The sequence below is a fragment of the Bos indicus x Bos taurus genome, chromosome 11 (genome assembly GCF_003369695.1).
Source record: "Bos indicus x Bos taurus breed Angus x Brahman F1 hybrid chromosome 11, Bos_hybrid_MaternalHap_v2.0, whole genome shotgun sequence".
In the NCBI taxonomy this organism is placed as follows: domain Eukaryota; kingdom Metazoa; phylum Chordata; class Mammalia; order Artiodactyla; family Bovidae; genus Bos; species Bos indicus x Bos taurus.
In genome coordinates, this window is record NC_040086.1 from 68,325,904 (window position 1) to 68,348,509 (window position 22,606).

Genomic DNA, 22,606 nt, shown 5'->3' on the forward strand with positions numbered 1-22,606 from the left:
TCATGTATGAAATGAGTCGCCAGTCCAGATTCGATGCACGATACTGGATGCTTAGGGCTGGTGCACTGGGATGACCCAGAGGGATGGTATGGGGAGGGAGGAGGGAGGAGGGTTCAGGATGGGGAACACATGTATACCTGTGGCAGATTCATTTTGATATATGGCAAAACCAATACAATATTGTAAAGTTAAATAAAATAAAATTTAAAAAAAATTAAAATGACTAGAGTTTGTATCTTGCTCATGCCACCTGTCCAGTACAGATTGGTAAGGGATTTTAGAGAGACCCAGGGACCTGGGCTCACCAAGGCTCCCACATGCAATCCTGGCCAGGCAAGAGAAGCAGAATGTGGCAAACTGCATGCTTGTTTCTGCCCAGAAGGGTCATGTTGCTAACCACCATAAGTTGGCAGCCAAAGCCTAACTTTAAAGGGGTGGAAAGTTCGGTCCTTCTTGTGCCTAGAGGACCCAAGAACCACAATGTGGGGAACACTAATTACCTCCACAGGGAGGTGGGGAGAGCAGCGTCCTTACTTCCTCCCGTTTCCCTCATGGCTCCAAATAGGATTACTGACATTTCCTATTACCATTTTTTTGTCCCTCCAAGCACTGAAAATTCCAACTTGAAAGATACTGATAAAATTTTTACTTGAAATGGCCTGTGGGACACCAGCACAGTCCCCAGGGGCAAAATTCTCATCATGCTTTTCCTCAGATACATCAGTTTTTCTGAGTCTGTCATGATTTTGTGGGCTGGGAATGCTATGTGTTTATTTTTGTAGAAAAACCCTGTCTTCCTTGGATTAGAGAGGGGAGACGATGGGCCCGAGAGGCAGACCCCAGGAGGTTTGCGGTTCAGCTCGAGCCCCACCCTCACCCCCAGCTTTCTCTGCCCGTCTCCCACCCTCCCCCACTACTGGAGGCCATTTTTTACTCTCATGAGCCCCCGCTTTGCCTGCCCACCCTCATCCAGCACCTGTCATAGTTCCTCATTGTATTATCGATGTTTATATAAATGTCTCACTTCCCCATCTAGGCTGTGAGCTCTTTGAGAGCTGGAACTTGATTTGATTTGATCCACCTAGAATTGTGCCCCCCTGCACAGATGGCACATATTCAGTATTTTTGAACAGCTCAATGGATGTCTGAATCTCATCTTGGGGTCTTTTCTGCAGGAGATTCTCAGTGTCTTCTGAACAGAAAAATGGATGGATAGAGGCATGGATGGATGGACAAATTAGAGAATAAGACTGAATCTGTACGGAGGCTAGTTAGCATCTCACGGGGAAAATAAGTCTGTTCCCCTAATGTGGCTCTGCTAATAAGCTAACATGTAAACAAACATCTGGAACAGAGGAGACCAATGGGAATGGGGTGATGCAGGGCAACCTCTCACCATTCTGCAAACTGAGGCCAGGCCCTGCTATGGCAGTAGTGTTCCCCGTACAAGACTGAGCGCTCAGGTGCCAGGGGCAGGTTTTCTGGGGACGGGGCATAGGGTGTGGCTCTTCCCATCTGAGCATTTCTGTGGTCCAGACTGAGTGTGGGGAACGGCAAGCCAGGCCGGTGGGGCCTCTAGGGCTTCCTGCCAGCAAGACTGCCATGACAAGGCTCTGCCCTCCACTTTAAATGTTCTCCAGGCTGAGGCAGGAGAGTTCCCCAAGCCCCCAGAGACTGTGAGAGGTCAGTAGGTCCAGGCAGCGGGGGAGAGGGACAGCCCCAGAGAAAGTGCTCCCCATCTGTCCCGTCATCTGTGAGGAGAAGGTTCAAACACCATTTCCTCTTTCTCAGGAGATGGGAGAAGTGTCAACACGGAATTCCCATGCCTCCCAGATCTCTCCGGGGTGGAGCCTTGAAGAAGGGAGGGCAGAGACACGGGGAAAGGAAGGGCAGGAAAGTGGCACATGTGTGTGCAAAGGCGGGGTGAGGGGACCGACAGACAGCCCTCTCCATCTAAAAGAAGGACAGAAACCTCCCCTCACTCTGCTGTCCTTCCCATTCCTCTTCAGTTGAAATAAAGGCATAGAGCTGAGAAATGGTCCTCTGCGGGCTTGGCACCTGAATTAGAGGAGGCTGGACCTCTGTGCCTTGGTTTTCCTTTGGTCTTCATTTCATGAGAAAGAGAAATGTGTGGATGCAGAAGGAAGCCCAGGATTTGGGGACCATCTTCCCTCCAGAGTGGCAGGGTGGTTCCACCAGGCAGCCTGGGTAGTCAGTGGGCCTGGAGAAGCACCAGGCCAACGGGACGCTACCTGTGGATGCTGGCTATGGGTGGCCCCGATCCTCTGCCAGAGATGCCCGAGTTAAGAACCAAACTCCTCTCCGTCAGCCTCCCACGTAATCATGCTCCATGGCCAAGCAGATACCAAAGGATAAATGTGCTGTATTAACATGAATACTAATGACAAATGCACTGCAGTAGTAAGCACATTGTAGATACGTAGAATATTTTCTATATAGTCTGAACATAGATACAAAATAACTTATACTTGTTTTTGTTTTCCATCACAGTAGGAGCATAGCATACAAAGTGATTGGTTCAGTGGCCACAAAGCAAGCCAAGGGAGAGACTGTAAGGGTGGCTGTAGGGCATCAGGAATGGTGGGGATTTGCCAGACACTGCAGAGTCGTGGGTCCTGCAGAGAACATGGCCTCAGACCTCTTGAACTGGCCTTCTCAACAGTTAGCAGGAGGTCCCACTTGAGAAGAGTTGGAGGCTGCATTTGAGCCGGGATGATTCAGGCTGCGGGGTGGGAGGCGGAGCAGAGTCAGAGGCAAACGGCACCCAACAGGCCAGCTCACATTCCTGCTGCTGCTGTTGGGCTTCTGTGAGGTTGGGAACATGGGGCGAATCGCCAGAAGGCACGGTTTGCTTCTGTGCTGTGACAGATGGCCAGACTGATGGCCCACCAAGTGCTGGCTGGCCCCTCTCCCTTGCCAGCCTTCTCTGGGAGCCCGTGAGGGGCCTGCGTGCTCAGCTAACTCTTCACAGTTTGTCATTAGCCAGAAACACAGGGATCCTGTCCATCATCACAGCAGAGGGCAGAGTCTGTGGCCCTAGCCCCATCACATGTGAGCTGTGTGACCCGGGAGGGTCACCCGAACTCTACTGAGTCTCAGGCTCAAATGGGAGGGGCTAACACAGACTTCCTTGGAGAGTGGTTAAGGACAACTTGGAATAAGGTATATGAAGCGCCTGATGCAGCTCCTGGCACTCAGAAGGGGTGGATAAATGTGCCAAGTACAAGCATCCACACAGAGGCCAGGTGGGAAAAACAGGGATCTCACAAAATCTGTGGAATAAAACCACCATTGACTGGCTACGAGAGCAACAGATAACAGGGCAGTTTCTTTGCTTTCTTTCCTGCCAAGTTTTTCCCTTCTCTCTCTGGTTCCGGGATTCTTTGAAAGGAAATGCAAGCAAGTTTAAAGCCAGGTCTGCCGAGGCAGTCAGAGCCTCAGCATGGGAAAGAAGAGGGCTCACGGCTATGGCTACGTCTCTTCAAGTCTGGGGTCTGGTTCCCTGAGGACACTTCCCCCTTCACTCCTCTCCCTGCTGAAGCCCCCTCCCCTCCCATCTCTTGGCCCCAGAGCAGATTTCATGTTAGCAAGTCAAAGAGGTGGGGATAAAGCATAGAAAAAAGTGGATTGTCTATTAAGTGAAAAGCCTTTTCCGTCTGCTCTGGGTCCAGGGAATCTGGAGGTGGGTGGGCCATCTGTGGCCGAGTGAACGGCCTCCACAGGAGAAGGTGGGTCTCCGGGCAGTGGGACCAGGGAGTGAAAGAGGGATGGAGACTGAGACATGATTCCTGGGACTCTGGGTGCTTCTGTTTCAGCCAATACTGGGCACTTGGAGATGTATCCTGGAAACCTGGGGATCCTTGTTCCCTCTTAATCTGCAGTGCCAGTCTCAACATCTGTGTGTGTGTGTGTGTGTGTGTGTGTGTGTGTGTGTGCGTGTGTGTGTGATTGCCTCTCCCATCTCTTCTAACACCTGCCTGCTCTGGACCTCCCCGCCTCCCATCACTCGGTGGCCTTCCTTTTGGAGGGGGGTACAAGGTGGGCGGGCAGCTCGTTGGGCAGCTCATGCCCCTCCAGCTTGACCTTGATGAGGTGGTTGGCCAGTGCGAACTCCTCATCATCCAGCATGCCATCCTTGTCGATGTCGGCAAGCTTCCAGATCTTGCCCAGCACGCTATTGGGCAGCTTGGAGCGCACCATCTCCTTCTTGGCGTTGGCGCCCGTGATCTTGCCATCCACTGGTGACAGGGTGTAGAAGATCTCATCGTACATGGGCTTATCCCTGGCCACCACCCACTCGGCATCATCGATGCCCTCCCCGGCCCCCTCCCCATAGCCGTGCCCGAAGGGGCCATGGAGGGTGCCCTCGAATGCTCCACCCTTCACTATCTGGGCGGGCCGCTGGGTCTCCTCCTGGCGCACTAGCACCATGAGCTGGGCAATGTCATGAGCCAGCATGTCATCCACCACCTCCAGCAGCTTGCTTTTCAGGGGCTGGAATTTGCTAAAGTCCTGGGCTTGTAGCTGGTCCTGGGAAGAGAGAGAGAAAAAAGGTGAGGACAGAAGACAGTGGGCCCAGAAAAGATATGAGAGAAAGAGACAAAAGATATATTGACTCTTGGTGGATTTTTCAGGAGAGAGGCTAATTGCAGGGGTTGGAGAAGAAAGATTTAACAACTGGTTTGATCTGTTTGGGGCTTTCCTGATAGCTCAGTTGGTAAAGAATCTGCCTACAATGCAGGAGACCCCAGTTTGATTCCTGGGTTGGGAGGATCCGCTGGAGAAGGGATAGGCTACCCACTCCAGTATTCTTGGGCTTCCCTGGTGGCTCAGTTGGTAAAGAATCTGGCGGCAATTGAAGACCTGGGTTCGATCCCTGGGTTGGGAAGATCCCCTGGAGAAGGGAAAGGCTACCAACTCCAGTATTCTGGCCTAGAGAATTCTATGGACTGTATAGTCCATGGGGTTGCAAAGAGTCGGACACGACTGAGCGACTTTCACTTTCACTTCATTTTGATCTGTTTGGATTCCTTTAGTGTTCTAGGAAGCAAATACAGTCAGGCCTCCATATCTGAGGGCTCTGCTTTTGTGGATACTACATCATTTTATATTATAATGAACTTGAGCATCCATGGATTTTGGTATCTGTGGAGGGTCCTGGAACCAATCCCAGGTGCATTCCAAGGGACAACAGTCATTAAATTTCTCAGTTCCTTTTGGCTATTGATTGAACAGTGAGTGGCTCTTGAATGCACCACCCCTCTGAGACTGAGTCATGTGGGTCTGTACTTCAATAAGGGTTACACTTGAAAACACACTCCACTACATGAGCTCATTCTCTTCCTTGTGACCTTCTGAGAGCGGGAAATCACATTCTATCACCATTCAGGAAGGAAAAAGGGAGGTACAGGCAATGAGAAATAAATCACAGTAGAAGCCAAAGGTCATTCCCAAGCCAATGGTTCTTAATCAGGATGCTTGAGGGATTTTTCAATGATCAGCTTCTCCCTGAGGGTTCTGACTCAGGAGGCAGGAGCAGGTTGGCAGCTTTAATAAAAGCTCCCCTCCTTGTCTTCCCATGACCACCACACTCCATGGTAAAAGAAATGTGTTCTGCTTTGCATGTCTTTGCCATTTTTAAAGGTCCCAGGTCTCAAATATCCCCAAATTCTCCTTGGCCGCTATAATGACAAGATGAGAGCTTCTGGCTTCCACCCTGGCTCTGGCCACAGCAATCTCGGGACACTGGGAGGAGGCCAGTTTACAGGGACAGTCTCAGGACAAGCACACAACAGAAAAATTTAGAAAACACTCATGGCTATATTTCAAGACCAAGTGTGAGCCTGGGCATCCTTACCTCCATTCCAGGGTGGGGCTGGGAGCGATGTGGAGGGTGGAGCAGACAAGCCCTTTCTCCTGCCCTTGGGCACAACCTCCCTGGTCCCTGCCTCTCCCAGCCTGTCCATGTCGAGGTGTGTTTTGTGGGCTCCCAACTAGGGGTCCCAGTGTCTTCCACAATGAGTACTCCCATCAGCCCACACACATGTCCCCACAGTACAGTTCTTTACGTACTGAACCAGTATCCTTAACAGAACCTGACATCAGGTGGGCAAACAAGCGAGAAGGTGAAACCATCTGTGTTGCAAAAGAATTCCTCACGTTAAAAAGTCATATGATCCCTTTCAAATGTCATCTTCCCCAAAGTTTGCTTACAGATCATTAAATTCTTAACAGAAAGAGAAACTGAAAGTTGAAGCCCAAATTATGTGAAAACAATTCTGAAACAAGTGACTGGCTCGATGTGGATAGTTACAGGAACGAATGGATACACAAACAAATGCATACTCTGGACATCTATGTTTTTCTTTCTTTTTCTTTTACTAGATAGGAAAGCAAAAATGCATACATTTGGGACTACACTGATGTTCTGAAACCCTCTGAGCAACAAGGGCAAAAACAATATTACTACTACATCTGCTATTTTTCCTAATTCCCTAATTCTTGAAAACTTTTCCTTTTTAAATAATTACAGAATCATGGAAAGTTGCAAAAATCATGCAGGGGTAGGTTCCTTGTGGTCATCTCCCTGCCTCCTCTACTGGAGAAATCTCACCTAACTTGCTACTGCATTTAAACAGCATAGTCTGTGCCAGGCCATGCTAACTACCTTACAAACATTAATCTGATTTCTGCTCACAATATCCATATAAGGTGGTGCTTTTGTAGCCTCAACATGTAGACAAGAGACAGAAGGTTAGAGAGGATCCAGTTAGCAGGGTGTGGTAGGTTTTTGCTTAGACCTTGGACAGCTCCTGGGGTTTCTATTTGCAGCCTACGTAAACATTACTAAAACCACAGGCAGGTTAATTACATTTGTAAACCTCAGTTTGCTCACCTGTGAAAGGGGGATGAAATGCCTCCCCCAGAGGGTTGTTTTGGGGGACATAAGAAACTATGTGTGACCGACCCTGGCCCAAGAGAGGCACCCATGGTGCAACCCAAAGATGACAAACTCCTGTGCAGACTTCTGCTTCTCGGTGGCGTATGTTCAAATCACTGCCAAGGCAGATCTCAGCAGTAAACTTAGGCAATGAAGGGCCAAGAGATGTCAGGTGACTCGTAATGTTTCACATGATGTGGTGAGGATTCCAAACTGGTGGTGACCAGGACAAGGGAAGGTCATAAGCTGGAGGTATCAGAGCCCCCTCTAACACCGCTGCTCACTGGGAGCACCGGGTCTCCATGTTTCTCCCAGGGCCCAGGTCTGGCACCTGTTGGGCCAGTGTCAGCCAAGCAGGAAGGGCAGGCCCAGGGCTACCTGCCTGCCTGTTGATTCTGGGCTGAGTATCCCCAGGACATCCTAGGGTGGTCTACTCCAAGCTTGAGCTGCTCAGTCAGCTTGTCCCTTTCCTGGAGCCCCCAGACCCTGGTTACCTGCATCCTCTTCAGGGCAGGGAAGTCCCCAGGTGAGATCTGGTGCTCCCGCTCAATCTGGCCATAAATCTCAGCCAGATTGTTCACCAGCTCCTTCTTCTTGTTGTCCTTTCCGAACATGGAGGGCATCTCCTTCTTCAGAGAGCTGATAATATAGGCGTGAACCTGAATAACAGGGGCAGGGAGAAGCCTTCAGATTAAGACCTCTAGTTTTTTCCTTTACCATCAAGATCAAGTTCTTTCCTTCCCTCCAGGGCACCTCTCACCCCATCTTTTCCCACAAATCTCCACTCCTGCTCCTACTTCTGAAATAAGTTGTCTCCATCCTCTTTCTCTTCCATTGCTTACAGCACTGAGCTGTTTCACTAGATCTTGGGGAAAGAGGAGCTTGTGAGGAGGTTGAGGTCAAAGCAGTAACAGGGATGGTAATTCTGATGATGATGTTGATGAGGAAGACCGTAACAACAGCTAACACGAACAAAGCACTTGTGAGGATGCCAGGCACTGTGATGAGGGCTTTCCCATCTTTATTCTATGTTGTCTTCTAACCCTTTAATTTCACAGATGTGGAAGCAGGCACAGAGCAACTAAGGGCCTTGCTGAGGTTGGGATCACACTGTAAACTATGGAGTTGACTCCGATCTGGCCATCTGACACCAGGGCATGTCATTGTAACCACCACACTACCCTGCCTCACCCACTCCGAGTGCGCATGGCTGATGCTCACAAGGCAGTGACTACCGGACATCTTCACATGGGCAGACAATAGCTCAGGGCTGCAGGCAGTGGCCCTCTCACCTTGCAGCTGACCCCATCCCCAAACCACCGGCCCCGCCCATGCTGGCCCTCTCCTGGAGGCAGCCTCACCTTGGCCAGTCTGGCTCTCTTGATGAGGTCATTCAGCTTGCGCAGGGCAGCGTTTCGGGGCAGGCTCTGGATGTCTCTGAACAGGTCCTGCTCCTCGGCCTCAAAGAGCTTCCGGTTGTCTGGGATGAGAAGCGGGTGGGACCAGAAGGAGCCGATGTAGACCCGGATCACCTCGGGCGTGTTGACAATCTTCCCCAGGGACCACATGAGGGCCCCGTACACCCGCATCAGCTGCTGCGTCTCTATCTGGTCAGCCTTGTTCAGCACCACTCGCATCTTGTCCTCGTGGTTCTTGAGGGCTTTGATGACTTCCGAGAACTCATCGGAGATGTCCAGCTTGTGGGCGTCAAAGAGCAGGATGATGCGGTCCACCCGCTCGGCGAACCACTCGAGGACAGCAGCGAAGTCGTACCCTGTGGCAGAGCAGAGTCAGGGGGTGGGGCCTTTGGGGTGAAGGGTAGGGATTTGGGGTGAGGCGGCAGTGCAGTGGAAATAACATGGTCTCAGGAGTCAGATCTGGGTTCAACTCTGGCTCCTCCATCTTTTCACTATTTGGCCTTGAGCCAGTTACTGACTGTCTCTGAGTCAGTTTCTCCATCTATAAATGGGCATACGAATAGTATCTAGTTAATAGATTTTTAAGGACCAGAGATGCTCAGCTCACCTAGCAGCTAGAGAGGAAGCAGATTCACCTCTCAGTCTCCTCTTCCATATAAAGGGCAATAGATGGGAATGTGAGGCTTACAGAGGTAAAGTGCCTTGCTCGAGGGCACACAGCCCAGGAGCAGCAGCGCCGGGATAAGGATGGAAGTGTTGGGCCTTCTGTCGCTTCCCACTGCCACACCGCTGGCAGGGCGGTAGGAGCCCTTCCTTAGGTTCTGGGTGGGCTCAAAGACCCTGGCTCCCAACACCACAGGGTTTTACAGGCAGAGACCTTGGGGTCCCACAGCTCTCTGCCACCATTGAGTGGGAGACTGAGCCAAAAGGAAAAAGCCATAAGTTCCCGCCCTGTCTCACAGAGGAAGATTAGAGACCAGGGAGGGTCATCCGGCAACTGCCTTGCCATTGAGAGAGAGGCAAGCAGCCCTGCTCGCCCGTAACAAGGTCCTCGGCATGAGTACAGCAGAATCCCCTGGAGAGACTGTTAGAGCCTCAGACTTCGATTCAGTTCACATCACGACCTCAATTCACCCCCACACCACCCTCTGAGGCAGGCACAGTCCCACTTTCCAGAGGAGAGACTCAGAGATGAGAGGAGAGTCAATTGCTGGTGTGTGTGTATGTGTGTGTGTGTTGGGGAGGGGGTGTTCAGGACTAGACCTGGCTACAGGGCCCTGGGCACCCTACACAGTCCTGCAGGCAGTGGTCCTGCACCTGTGAGCCCCCTCCCCTCCTTGTGCCCAGGCCGGACTCGCAGTTCCACTGAGCCCCAAGGTCCCTGCCCGCCTGCTCGGGGGGGCCTGCAGCCTGCACCCACTCCCTCCACCGTCCCTTCCAAGGGCTGGCTCTGGCTAGATTTAATCTTCCTCAGCACAGCCAGGTGGAGGGCGGCTCTCACCTCACCTCCAGAAGGCAGCCCCTCAGAGCCATAGGCAGGAAAGGGGGCAGAGGGCTCAAAAAATCAAGGCAAACTGACTTCCGGGCCCCAGTGCCCCAACAACCTGGAAAACAGGTTGCGACCTTGCTGCTGCGGTGCCTGGAACCAGCAAGCTTGCCCTCTGCCGTGGCTGGGGAGGGCAGTGGGGCTCAGCGGCCTCTGCCCTTCTGCTGAGGCCTGCTCCCAAATCTAGCCGGACAAGGTTTTGGCTGTGGTGGTGCCGGCTATGGGGAGGACGACTGCGAAGAGCAGGCTGCCCCTTCCCTATGTCCCTCCGTCCTGTGTGGTAGATTTCAGCCCTCACTGCTCAGCACACCTCATGTGGCCGCTGGTGGCAACTGCTCACCGTCAGCTGGGCAGTCAGAGCCACTAGTCCTGGACACTTGACACGGCTCAAAGCAAGCCGCTGAGACTGCCCAGGGCTTAGGACCAGAACACAGGTCTTCGGGCTCTAAGCCCAGCTCTCCAATCACCCCTCCATGGGCTAGGGAGATCGAAGGGGCCAGCGAAGCTACAGAGAAGAGGCTCCCGGCCTCTGAGCCCTCGCCAGTCCACAGTGATGGTAGCCTTGCACAAGGAGCCTCCGCTGCAAAGACCTGGAGGGAGTGGGGCAAATCCCGGAAGCCTGATGGGACCCCGCGTGGGGAGGGGCAAGAGAGGGATGACACCGGGTCATGCTGCCAGAACAGGGCCGTGCCCGTCCCTACGGCTGGGTCAGGTGCCCCTCAGGCAGGTGCCGGCCTCTCGGCTGACCCAGGGAACCATCAGGATGCATTGTCCTCCTGCTGCATCGGGAGCTGGCGGGGCAGGGCCTGCGCATCCTCCTCTGCTTCCCTGCTCTCAGCATGGTCCCCGGCACACAGTAGGTGCTCTATCAGCACGTGCTGCTCAGAACTGAAATGTGAGACCTGGTCTGCCTTTTACATCCCAGGGACAGTGAATAAGCCATCCCTGGGCCTCGGTTTCCTGGTCTCTGAATTGGACCTGAAGGAAAGCTACACGGCTCAAAATAGCCTGGAGTTAAAACTCCCCTCCAGATCCTCCCCATCATTCTATACAGATAAAGAACTTTCTCCCCCGAAGAAAGGAATGGACATTGAGATTGATTACATTCAGTTCCCAGCTAATCCCAGTCTCCGGCCGGTCTCAGGAATTCCTTGCGCCAGTTGCTGAAAGCTAACTAATTAAAAATAATCATGAGGAAAAACAGACCCCCTCAAAACGATGTATCTCTGCATCTATGTTTTCTATATATACCTACTCTCTTTTTGACTTAGCACAGCAGCTCACTAATCTGACTGCTGCCCCTTCTCGCCTCATTAAAGGTGATCTGTTCCTATCAAGTGCCGGTCTCCTTTTTCCGAACCTTGCTTTCTCTAGTTACAGAACCCACCATGCCCTGCCAGAGGCTGGCTGTGAGGATCCAATCAACAACAAGGATGCAGGTGAGACTGCCTGTGACCCTGGCTGCTCCTATGGCTCTGCCCCTCTATGAGGCTTCTTTCAAGCCCGAGTTTCTATGACTTGGGTGTGCTCTCAAGGGGTCATCTGAAGAGCACTGGTCTGGACACGCCCACCTCTAGTTTCTGCTCAGCTATCAACTTGCTGTGTGTCTTGGGGCAAGAAGCCTTCCTTCTCTGGTCCTTGGTCTCTTTGCTTGTTAATCCGGGGGAAGGAACGCTGGGGGCTGCTGTCTTCGATGTCCTGGGTGCCCATATGAAGGCTGCTCCTGCCTGAGGGCAGGCAGATGGCTTCTGGGAACCCTTTCTAGGATTTCAGAAGCACCGAGGCCTCCTCTTCATCCTTCCACTTTTGCAAATTCTGCTTGCTCTGGCAGGGCTGGCTATCAAATTACCAGTGGGGGGGATGCTGAGAAAGCTTCCTCCCCAGGTGTGGCTATGAGGAAATGAGAGTCAAGCAATGACTCTGTCAGCTCTCTGAAGCTCAGCCTCCCTGCTCCTGGCTATAGAGCCTTGCGGGCTCCAGGCTGGGTATCTAATTGGTTTTGTAGACTGAGATTATGCAGATCCAGGAACGGGAGCATCAGAAAAGCACGGAGTAGACCTATTCAGGAAAGGGAAATGGGCTGCTCTCCCATTTAGTTGCTGTGTGGATTTAGGCAAGTCTGAACCTCAGTTTTTCAGCTGTAAAATGGGGATACAAATGACTGACTGGTGAGGGATCAATGGTAGAACCTTGGTTACAAGAGAGCCATGGGGAGGGCCCAGACTCAGTCTGGAGGCTCTGTCGGGACATCTGGGGTGGTGAGCCCCCTTTCCCTCACTGGTCCTGGGAACGGCTCAGAGCCCCACAACAGAGCTCTCAATTCCCTGCAGTAGCCCAAAGGCTCATGAAATGTGGACTAGTGGGTGGTGGGAGATTCAAGCTCTGGAAGACTGATGGTGAAGCTGGCCATCCTGGAATTACAGGTAGCAAGTCTGCCTCCTCTGGGAGAGCGGGTGAGCAGGCCCCTGGAGCAGAACCTGGGCAGCCTACAGGCCTGCCCCCCACCCCAGGCAGGCTCCAGGGCACTGGAAGGAAGAAAGCATTTCTAAGTAATTCCAGGCAGGAGGAAATCAATGAGACAAACAACAATAAGTGCAGCAACTCCTTAGTCATCAACCAGCTTCCTTCACAGCCTGAGAAGCAGTGCAAGGGTGCTGACAAGGCAGCACATTTCTTGGTATTTTCAGCCACACAGTCTCATCTGACTCTCATAACTCTCCATGTGCCAGGAGGTAAACAGGCAGAAACATCTAACAGGGAAGGGAGAGGGAACAGAGAGGTGAAGGGGCTCGCCCCAGCTCACACAGCCAGGTGGTGGTAAACTTGGGGCTAGGACCCAGATCCTGACTCCCCTCTGTGTTCCCTTCTCGGCTCAGAGCCCCGCAAGGCTGGAGCTCTGGGCGCTGAGCTTATTTGAGGTGGGTACATAAAAGGTCCTGTTCCAGAATTTGTCAAGATTTAAAGACATCTTAGAGAAAGAGAAATTAGAAGGTATCAGCTTGCAAAGTGTGGAACCAGTTAAGATGACAAAGACCACACTACATGCCTCCCAGAAGTCACCTTGAAAAGCGGCCCAACAGCCTTGTCCCAGGCCTCCCAGGCGGCCACAAGGTGTCTGTGCACCCTTTTGAAGGGACTCGGGACTCTGCTACTCCGCCCTGGCATGTGACAACCCTACATGTGTATGTATAGCCTGTGGTCCGGGGGCCTGGAGGTCCCTAAGTGAGGGCGCCAGGAACAGACCAGGGACGGGAGACTGAGGATTGGCCCTGACCCTCCGGGTTCTCCAGGGGAAAGCTGCAGAGGAGAGAGTGCCCCCTGATCTGCAGATGAGAGCGTGCCCCCATTCCTCTTCTCTGAGCTCCTCGTGGGCAGGCAGGCTATGCTAATGTGCTGAAAAGCTACTGGACAGGGAAGCAGGAGACCAGAGTTCCCATCCCGGCTGTGTGACCTGGGCAAGTGTTCTCCTGCTCTGGCCCTGCTGAGCTCACCTGCACAGGGTGGGGTCCGCTGGAGTGATGTGTGCAGTGCACCGTGGGGTTGCTTTTCTAAGGTGGGGCCTGTTGGGGTTTCTAGCTGGGAGGCGGACAGGAAATGTGGTTCCCAAGTGTGAGGACACTCAGGCTTCCGGAGCCTTCCTCTTCCGCTGCATCCTTGCTTCTTTCCAGTAATGAGTCCCGGGCTGGACACATCCTGTCACTTCCAGCAACTGCCTCCCTGCCCCTCTCTCGCCCACCCCAAAGCATCTGCATCCAGAGACAGTGTGGGCTGGGACTTCCCAGGTTCAGGTTCCCGGACGTCCCTGCTTCCACTCTCCCACAAGACACACGAGACACCCCCAGATCTTGGCAGAGGGGCCACGCCCTGATCAAGGACCACACTTGGCCCAGCTCTGGCCTGGCGCCTGAGTGCTCCACCTGTGAAGTCTGAGGCCTGGGAGGGGCCTCTGGGAGAAGTGGCGCACCAGGCCTTGGCCCAGAAGAGGCTCAGTGGAAATGTGATAACGATGCCTTGTTTCCCTGGTGAGACACAGCCTTGACCCTGGCATGAGGCTCAGTGAGCAGAACATGGCTGGATTTCAGGCTTGACTCACCACCTCGGTCTGGTGTGTGCCTGCTGGGCTATCCAAGGACTATCCTGGCCCTGGGCTGCAGGAAGGCAAGAAGCACCAAATCTGTGCTGTGGCCAAACCCAGAGTTCTGAGAGCCTAGGCTAAAGGCCACAGGAAGAGTGTTTGGTTCTGTGCACATAGCCTGTGTGCGTGCATGGGGGGATGTGTGAAGGGAGGCGTGATGTATATAGACAGAGGGTTATATGTATATAGGTAAACACTGAACTACCGAATTCTATGGCTGATTGTGAAGGATGGGGGGTGGTCTTCATACTAGAAACTTTCCTTATCTAGGGTGTCCCTGATATCTGAGGGTATCCAATCCCCACCCTCTATTTTCCTGGTCTCTGTGGAGTGCTGAGGTCAGCCCTGCCCCAGCCTGATGATGCAGGACTGGCAGCTCAGCTCTCAGCTCTTGTTTTTGTCCCAGGCTACTTTGCCGGCAGCTGCATTTATAGTCTAGGCTCAGGAGGGCAGAGATCAAACAGGTCTGCAGAGACACACACTAGGCTATCACTTCTCCCAGAAGTGGGGAGAGACCTGGTGGCAGTTGTCATGGGGTGGGAAGGAAATAGGAAGGGCAGGCAGGAAAACTGAGCCCCCAGTTTACTGTAGAGAAGCCACTGAGGTCCAAAGATAAAGTCAGGAGAAAGAGGAATAGGAAAAGAACAGAATGGAACAGAAGCTGAGGAAGGCAGCCATCTCTAGAAGCAGGGTTGCCATGTACAGTTGCACAGGCAGTGCACTGCACAACTGCAAGGAAGGCCATTGTATTGATAGATTGCCCTGGTGCTGTTTAACAGGGAGGCCCTGGGTGTCATAAAAACAAAAAAAGGGAGCTCACTGTGATCCAGTTCCAGAGCTGATGTCCAAGTTTCCATTACTGTCTGTGGACAACACGAGGTCAAGTGATTACCCTTTGTTACTCACAGGGACATTAAGACGCAGGGGAAAATGTGACCTACTCAGACCCACAGGTTCTAAACCCCAGTGCCCTAAACTCCCAGTCCAGTGCCCTTGGAAACCCAAAGGCTGGAATCTTCTCTGGACCCCCGGTCAGGCTGTACTTGTAGGAACGTAGCCACCCAATGCTTGGGGAGTTCAAGGGGAGAACTTTGTCTTCTCTCTTCCACGAGGAGACACAGGCTGTCTGTGTAAATCCCCTTTAGGCCTAAACTCAGGAGGACCTAGAGAAAGACTTAAGGGGTGATGGTAGGGACTGGTCAGGAGGAAGGGAATAATTAGGGAAACAAATAGAAGCAGGCAGCTGTCCAAGCTGCCCCCTGCACCCCACTATGGGGCCCTGAACAGAGTGCTTCCAAAGGGCAGGTAGACCAGAGGGAGGGCGTGAGATGCCCCTCCCCCCCAGGCCATCGGTTCTATGCCCGCCTCACCCCTGCACCACCATACATGCACCTCACCCCAGGCATGTGTGGGAGGAAGGTGGGTCGTCACCAAAGGTCGCCCAGAGAACTCTTGCCTGTGCAAAGTCTTCCCTTCCCAGAAGCTGCTGTCTGAGTGCTGGTTTGGCTCCTGCCCAGCTGCCAGCTCCAGGACTGGGGTGGGCATGGCTTCATCAGCTTTTCTTACCAGAAATACAGCATCAGCACAGAAAGGGTAGGGGGCTGCCTGGGGCACACAGCCTGGTGTGGCTGGAGAGGCTGGGGGAGCATAGTCATGAGCCGTAGCTTTAAGACTTTTGCAGTATCCATCTAGTATTTTAGAGCTAGGAAAAACCCAATGATGCTGGTGGTGGTGATGACTGGTAAGAACTCATTTTTACTGGGCACTTGCTATGTGCCAGACAGGAGATTTTTCACTTGTGTTATTTCTTTTAATCCTCAAACAACCCTAGAAGGTAGATAGACTTATGTCCCCTACTCTACAGGTGAGGCGGCTGAAGGAAAGAAACCCTCCAGGTCACTCTACCAGGAGGTGTTAGAGGCAGGCTCAGAACGCTGGTGGTCTGGCTCCCGAGTTCAGGCTCCTGATCCCCCATGCCAGGGACCTCCCTCAATGAGCAGTCACCCACATCTGCTGGAATGAGCATTTTCAAGGATCCAGCTCCCTGCTCTCACACCCCAAAGCACACTGTCATCCTCACACTGTTGGATGAAGTCCTCTGCCAGCACTTGCCTCCCCTGCAGAGCTGCCAGCTCCTGGGGCAGGGACAGCAGGACCTTCAGAACAAGCCAGGGTCTGGCCCAGGAAGAAACCCAATGAGGTGAGTAAGGCAGATGCTGATATGTCCATTTCACAGATGAGAAGCCTGAGGCCAGCTGCTCCTGAGTGACAATGGACCTAAACTCTGGTGCTAGCCCCTGCCTAGGACCACCCCACACAGCACACGAGGCAGCACTGACTCATTAGGAGGCAGCAAGGCCCCAGGAACCTCTATCCTGGTATAGAAGCCGGAGAACATTCTGGAAAGAACACAACACAGAGCCAGGGCCAAGCCTACTAGGGGCCTTGCTTACCTCTGCTGATCCTCTGCTTCTCTCCAGAGAGGATGCCTGGTGTGTCGATGACGCTGATGCTCTCCAGCACGGGATTGGGCAGCTGGGCACACACAAACCTGCATGGGTGGGAAGAGACGCGTGGTGAGCCGCCATTCTGCCCTTGCCTCTCAGGCACCCTCCTTTTGGCCCCATACCAACCTCTCCTACCCTGGGCAGAGGTTCCAATGCAGACTCCCAGCCCAAGTTAGACCAACCCCCATAGTGGACCCAGGATCTGTACTTGGAGGAAGCTCTCGGGGGCATCCTAAGGCAGCTGTGGGACTATGTCTGTGAGCCCCTGCTGGCAGGGCCACCAGGATGTCCGGCACTCGATCCCTGCCACCCCCCGGGAGCACAGTCTGGTAGAATAGTGGAGGTGTGCACAAGGATATGGGTACCACGGGACCAGCACCCCCACGAGGTCAAGTGAAGGACTCAGGAGATCCAAGGTGGAAGGAAGGCTTCCTGGAGGAGGAGACACTACAACTGGACTTGAAGAATGGGCCACACCACGCAGGAATGCTTATGTGGGCTTTTAAGAAGCCCACATTTCCAGTGTTACATACCAAAGTCTCCAAATACAAACTGGTAAACCTAAGCTGGATCCTTCTTACTTCAAGCCTTCTCTCTTAAACGCCATTTTTGGTGGAAGCCAACAAGGTGTCTGACCATCACAGTTCATGGTCCCACTGTCTTGGGAACAGACAGGGAAGGGAGCCTCTGCTCTCCAGTAAGGTGGCTGCAGAAATGCAGGTCAGGTGAGGAGGCCAGGGATGCATGGGAAAGAGAGTCCAGGAAGCCACACAGGGGAGACAGAACCTGAAGTAAGACCTCAAAAGGTGACCAGGTTTGCTGGGAGGACAGGGGTGCAGGCAGGAAGCCAGGGTGCGTGCGCGCGCGCGCGCGCGCGCGCGTGTGTGTGTGTGTGTGTGTGTGTGTAGCTAGGTGAAGATACAGAGACGCACAGAGTGGAGATGGCCATGTAAAGATGGAGTCAGAGACTGGAATTATTCTGATACAAACAAAATGCCTGGAGTAACCAGAAGCTGGAAGAAGCAAGGAAAGATTTCCCCTATGGGCTTCAAAGGGGGCATGACCCTGCCAACACCTTGATTTTGAACTTCTAGCCTCCAGAACTATGAGTCAATATTTACTTTCAAGCCACCTAGTTCATAGTAATTTGTTCTGGCAGTCCTAGGAAACTAACAGAAGCAGGGGGAGATGCCACACGGAAATGAGAGGGGGGAGGGGAGCGTGTGTGTGTGTGTGCGTGTGTGTGTGTGTAGGCACCAGGCCAGGGGACACTATCACTGAGATGAGAACCAGAAGGCTGGAGCAGCTAGACACGTGGCCAGACAGGGAGGTTGGGGCCAGATTATGAGGGCCTTGAAAGCCACATTAAGAAATGCAGATTTTATACTGAGGGTGGTAAAAATCCATTGGAACGTTCTAAGCAAAAGAGTGATACAATCTGATTTGGTGGTTGTCAGCTTCTCCAGATCAGTTTGGTAAGTACTTACGAAGCACATGCTGCGTTTCTGGCACTGTGCTCGATAGTCCATGGCACGGCCCCTGTCCTATTAAAGCCCATGGTTTCCTCTATGCCTTGAGCCCAGCCAGATTCTTGTCCATAGGTTCTAAGGCACACCCCAGCATTCCTCAATAAATTCCACGTTCTGCTGAAACCAGTTTGAGCAGGGTTGCTGTCACTTGGTGACCAGGAGGTCATGTACATGGGGCTGGTGTTTGGGGCCAGGGCTCTGGTTGAGCATCACCCAGGCCAGGTGCATGGAGTGAGAAGGGCAGGAAGCTGAGGGGAACACCAGGTCACAGAGGCCAGAGCAAGAGGGGGCCGGGGAAGACTGGAGAGGGTCTGCCAGGGAGACAGGAGGAGGCCAAGGAGCTTGAGAGGGGATGGTGGTTGAGAGATGGGCTGGGGTGGGGGCCGAAAGTGCTGACAGCTTATCACAGAGAGGTCACTGACAATGTTCACATGGGCAGCTGTGATGGGGAAGCCGTGTTCCACAGGGTGGGGGCAGGAAGGAGAGAGGAGGTGAAGCCCAGAAGCTTGGCTGTGGAAGGAAAGCGAGGGGGTAAGAGCTAGTAGGGCCTGCTGCAGGGTTCTCAAGAAGATAGTTCCCTGTGGTAAAGGAGCCAAGGGAGGGTGGAGCTGTCAGGAAGAGGAGTAACCGACAGAGCCGTCCCTGGGAAGACGGCTGGGTGTTGGGGGTTCTTGGTTGGGGGTGGGGAAGCGGCAGACCTGAGGGTAAAAGAGGATGCAGCTCTCTGGGCTGCATGGCGGGGGAGGACCAACGCAAACAGGCTCCACTTGTGGACAGACTGGAACCAAACCAACTGCCGGGAACCCAGGGATATGGGATTCCATCTTCTCTAGAATGGGAAGCAAGGTCATCCAGTGCAAGAGGAGGCTGAGGAAAAGGCTTGGGACACCCCTCAGAGGAGGGGAAGGGAGATGTCAGGGCGGAATAGGGTCCCTGGGCAGTACAAGGACAGGAAGCAGGCACCTGGGATGTAGCCATCCTGTACATGGCTGCAGTGAAGCCGGTGGTACATGGAAGGGCCTCCCCGACTCCCTGCCCTGCCCTGCTCCTTGTTTTTCCTCCCAGGGGACGTGCCTGGCCGGTCAGTGAACAGTTCATATATACATCTGTCACTCAGCTGTGGCAGCTCTAGCAGAGAAGTCACAGGGTTCCTGCATTAAGCCACGTTCTTGAATCCTCTCTGCTTATATATATACACACACACATATATATATACACATTTTTTTTTAGTTTTCTCTTCCTGAAATGTCCTTTTTTAACCCTTTGCATGTGACTTCACTCATCATTGAATATCTGTGTCAAATGCCAACTTTCTCACAAAGTCCTCTTGCCTTGGAGGAGGAGATTTACTCTCATCCTATTTTACAGATGGGAAAAGTGAGACACAGACCAGTTAGGTAATCTATCTAAGAGCATGGTGCTGTTGGATGGGTTCTTAACCCAAAGCCCATAGTCTTTACCTTTACTCTAAATGCCTTCAATTATAGAAAGTAGCTTACATTTTTTTTAATGCAATATGCATGCAAAATTGTGGTGTGGGCCTACATTATAAGCCTGATCAGGGGATCAGCCTGCACTCTAGGTAAGCAGAGTAATGGGAAGGCCTGGGTCAGCTTGCGGAGCAGCCACTAGAGCTTCTTCCACTCAAACTGACCCAGTGACCCTAGTGTTTACAGGCTGACTTGTCTCAGGGGAGGGGACTTGTCCAAGGTCACATAGTGGGTTTAGTAGGAGGGACAGTGATCAAAGCCAGGGCTTCTACCTTAAGTCCAGGGTCCCTGCCACCAGATAAAAACAATGTCCAAAACAGGAGGAACCTTCCTCTGCCTCCTTCTAGCTGGCTGAAGAGCCCTTCCAAAGGATAGGCAAAAGCTGGGAACTACAGAGGGCAGCCCTCTCTGCTTTTCCTGGAGGGACGTGTGGATTAGAGATGGGATTTAACTAGTTGGATCCCTCCCCCAACTTGATCAGGAGAAATCAGGCCAGTGTTAGCAGCTTCCATATCCCTAATCAATGGTGGTTTCATTCCCACTAAGAAAGGGACAATCAAGAGAGATTCCAGGTCTAGAAAAGATACAGGGTCTCCCAAGATCCTGCTCTACCCTTTCATACTCCAAGGAGAAAAGAGAGCACCCAGGATGCGTGCGTTCCCTCTGTACCCACCTGTTCAAGAAGGCATTGCCAAAGGCGTTCAGTTTCCTGAAAGGTTTCTTAGGATCCACCACCAGGGCATTCCCGGGGATGATGCCCTCCATCTCGCCTTGCATCACCGCAATGAAGGAGTCAGTGGTCGGCTCGGGCCCAATCCTCATGCCCGGGAAATCCTGTTCCAGGAGATACCTGGTGGAAGGGAGCACAGTCATAATGGAGGGATGCTGTGGGCAGATCAACACCGCCTGCCCACAACAAGGCAGATGCTGGGGTGAGTCATGGTGGAGGGGCAATCAGGGAAATTTCATGGAAGGGAGAGATTTTCATGGATGCGGAATCCGAAGACCTTTGGGAGGAAGTGGGATTTCAGTTGAGCTTAAAATATCAAATCTGCCCTTGGTCCTTTTCTTTTCACCTCCATGATGCAGAGGGGTGGGTGGGACAAGCAAGGTTTGGGCTCAGAAATAAAGCATGGCTTGAAACTGATTCCTACACAGAATATTGTGGACTTTACAGCTAATGGGAGTCTGCCAAAGTACCTGTACACAGATGTGGTTAGAATTAGACTACCCCGAGGCTCTGGCGGCTGGCCATAGGTGGTTATTGATCTGTTTAGCCAGTCATTTAATGTAAAGAGAGCTCATACATGATAGAAAGCGTGTGAGGGGTTCACTAGGAAGAGGATCCCCATCCCACCCTAGACTTTCAGTCCCACCCTCTAGGACAGCCACCAGGCTGTGGCCCCAGGGCATATGTGTTTTTCTTTGCTCTCCTCCAGGCCTGAGCATAGACAGCCTGAGGCCACCGCCCCTCTCCACAGCCCCCTTTGGAGCCCACGGTGAGCCAGAGAATGAAGAGAACAAACTGGAAGGAAAATCAGACTCTTTGGCAGGAGCTCAGAACAGCTTCGGAGAAGGCAATGGCACCCCACTCCAGTACTCTTGCCTGGAAAATCCCATGGATGGAGGAGCCTGGTAGCCTGCAGGCCATGGGGTCGCTAAGAGTCAGACACGACTGAGCAACTTCACTTTCAATATTCACTTTCATGCACTGGAGAAGGAAATGGCAACCCACTCCAGTGTTCTTGCCTGGAGAATCCCAGGGACGGGGGAGCCTGGTGGGCTGCCATCTATGGGGTCGCACAGAGTCGGACACAACTGAAGTGACTTAGCAGCAACAGCAGCAGAACAGCTTTGAGCCCAAAGTGCTTAAGGCTGGACTGCGGGCAGAAGAGTGCAGTGCTGCCCTGGGCTGGGACTGGCCGGAGAAGAGTCCCAGGGGCCACGACGGACAAGAAGCTAAGGGGTGGGTTGCCCAACAACAGAGACCCTTGGGTGAGCCCTCAGTGTGTGCCAAGACCCTCCCCCTAAACCTTAAGGGGCCATGTTCATGCCCGGAGGGAAAAGTCAAGGAGCCCTTAGGAGAAAAGATGGCAAATCAGAGACTGCTGGCCAGGAAGGGAGCCTGGGAACTCCTGGGCCAGTGGGCCTCAGCCCACTGCACGTGGAGCCTGTGGAGCTCCAGCTAACAGTGCTGGGTCCAGCCCAGGGGTTCTGACCCGCTGGTCCAGGATGGGGCCCTGACCACTGGTCTTTTTCAGGAACTCCCTGGTTGATTCAAATTGCAGCCCGGGTTGACAACCTGCTCTGGACACTGTCATTATGCCGATAGCTCCACTGACAATAGCATGTCCAGGCAGACATCACCCTCATCACTTCAAGAACGTAGCTCCTCTGGCAGCCCTAGTAGGTGCAGCTGGGGTCTCTGTATCCGAGCCCTGCATATCTGAGAACACAACCAACTGTTGAATGTGGGCCCTATGGATCTGGAGGGTCTGCTGTGCTGTGCCATTTTATACTTGCAGGGGCTTGAGCATCTGCAAGGCAGGTGGGGTCCTGGAAACAGCGCTCCGTGGACACCAAGGAACGAGGGACAGCTGTATGGAGGAGCCCAAGGCTTTGAAGGGTTATGGGGCTTCCTCCACGTTAAAGAGCTAATAATGGAGCAGGAACCCAAACCCTTATCAGTCTAACACCAAATCCTTCGCTCTTCAACTGTCTCTACCCTAAGGAAATGCTCTTTGCCACCACCACCCGCCCCCAGCCCCGTGCCCACCCTCTGCCCAGCAGGCGGCAGCCAGGGAGACTGGCCGGGGTTTCTTCCAGCTCATGGGCATCTCATTGTGTTCTGAGCTGTTAGGTTACTCCGTGCTTCCAGGGCAGTTCAGTTGCCACAGGGCTCGCTCCCCAAGGAGTTAGCAGGTGAGCTGCCATGGAGGAGATGCTGCTGGGGGCCACCCACCTATACCGGCAGTTTTAGGTTGGTGAAGCCCCTCATCTCCCTCCAACATCTGGGTGTG

General features: G+C 53.0%; 1 protein-coding gene across 1 annotated transcript in view; it reads right to left on the reverse strand.

The window, feature by feature from the left end:
• Nucleotides 1-2,363: 2,363 nt before the first annotated feature.
• The window catches only part of EHD3 (EH domain containing 3), a 29,358-nt gene continuing 9,115 nt past the window's right edge, over nt 2,364-22,606 (reverse strand). The window contains exons 2-6 of the mRNA XM_027555737.1: nt 20,260-20,436; nt 16,514-16,611; nt 8,323-8,735; nt 7,456-7,620; nt 2,364-4,551 (exon numbers count right to left, since the gene is read on the reverse strand). Of these exons, the coding sequence (XP_027411538.1) occupies nt 4,024-4,551; nt 7,456-7,620; nt 8,323-8,735; nt 16,514-16,611; nt 20,260-20,436 (1,381 nt within the window). The 3' untranslated portion in view covers nt 2,364-4,023. The remainder of the gene's footprint in view (nt 4,552-7,455; nt 7,621-8,322; nt 8,736-16,513; nt 16,612-20,259; nt 20,437-22,606) is intronic.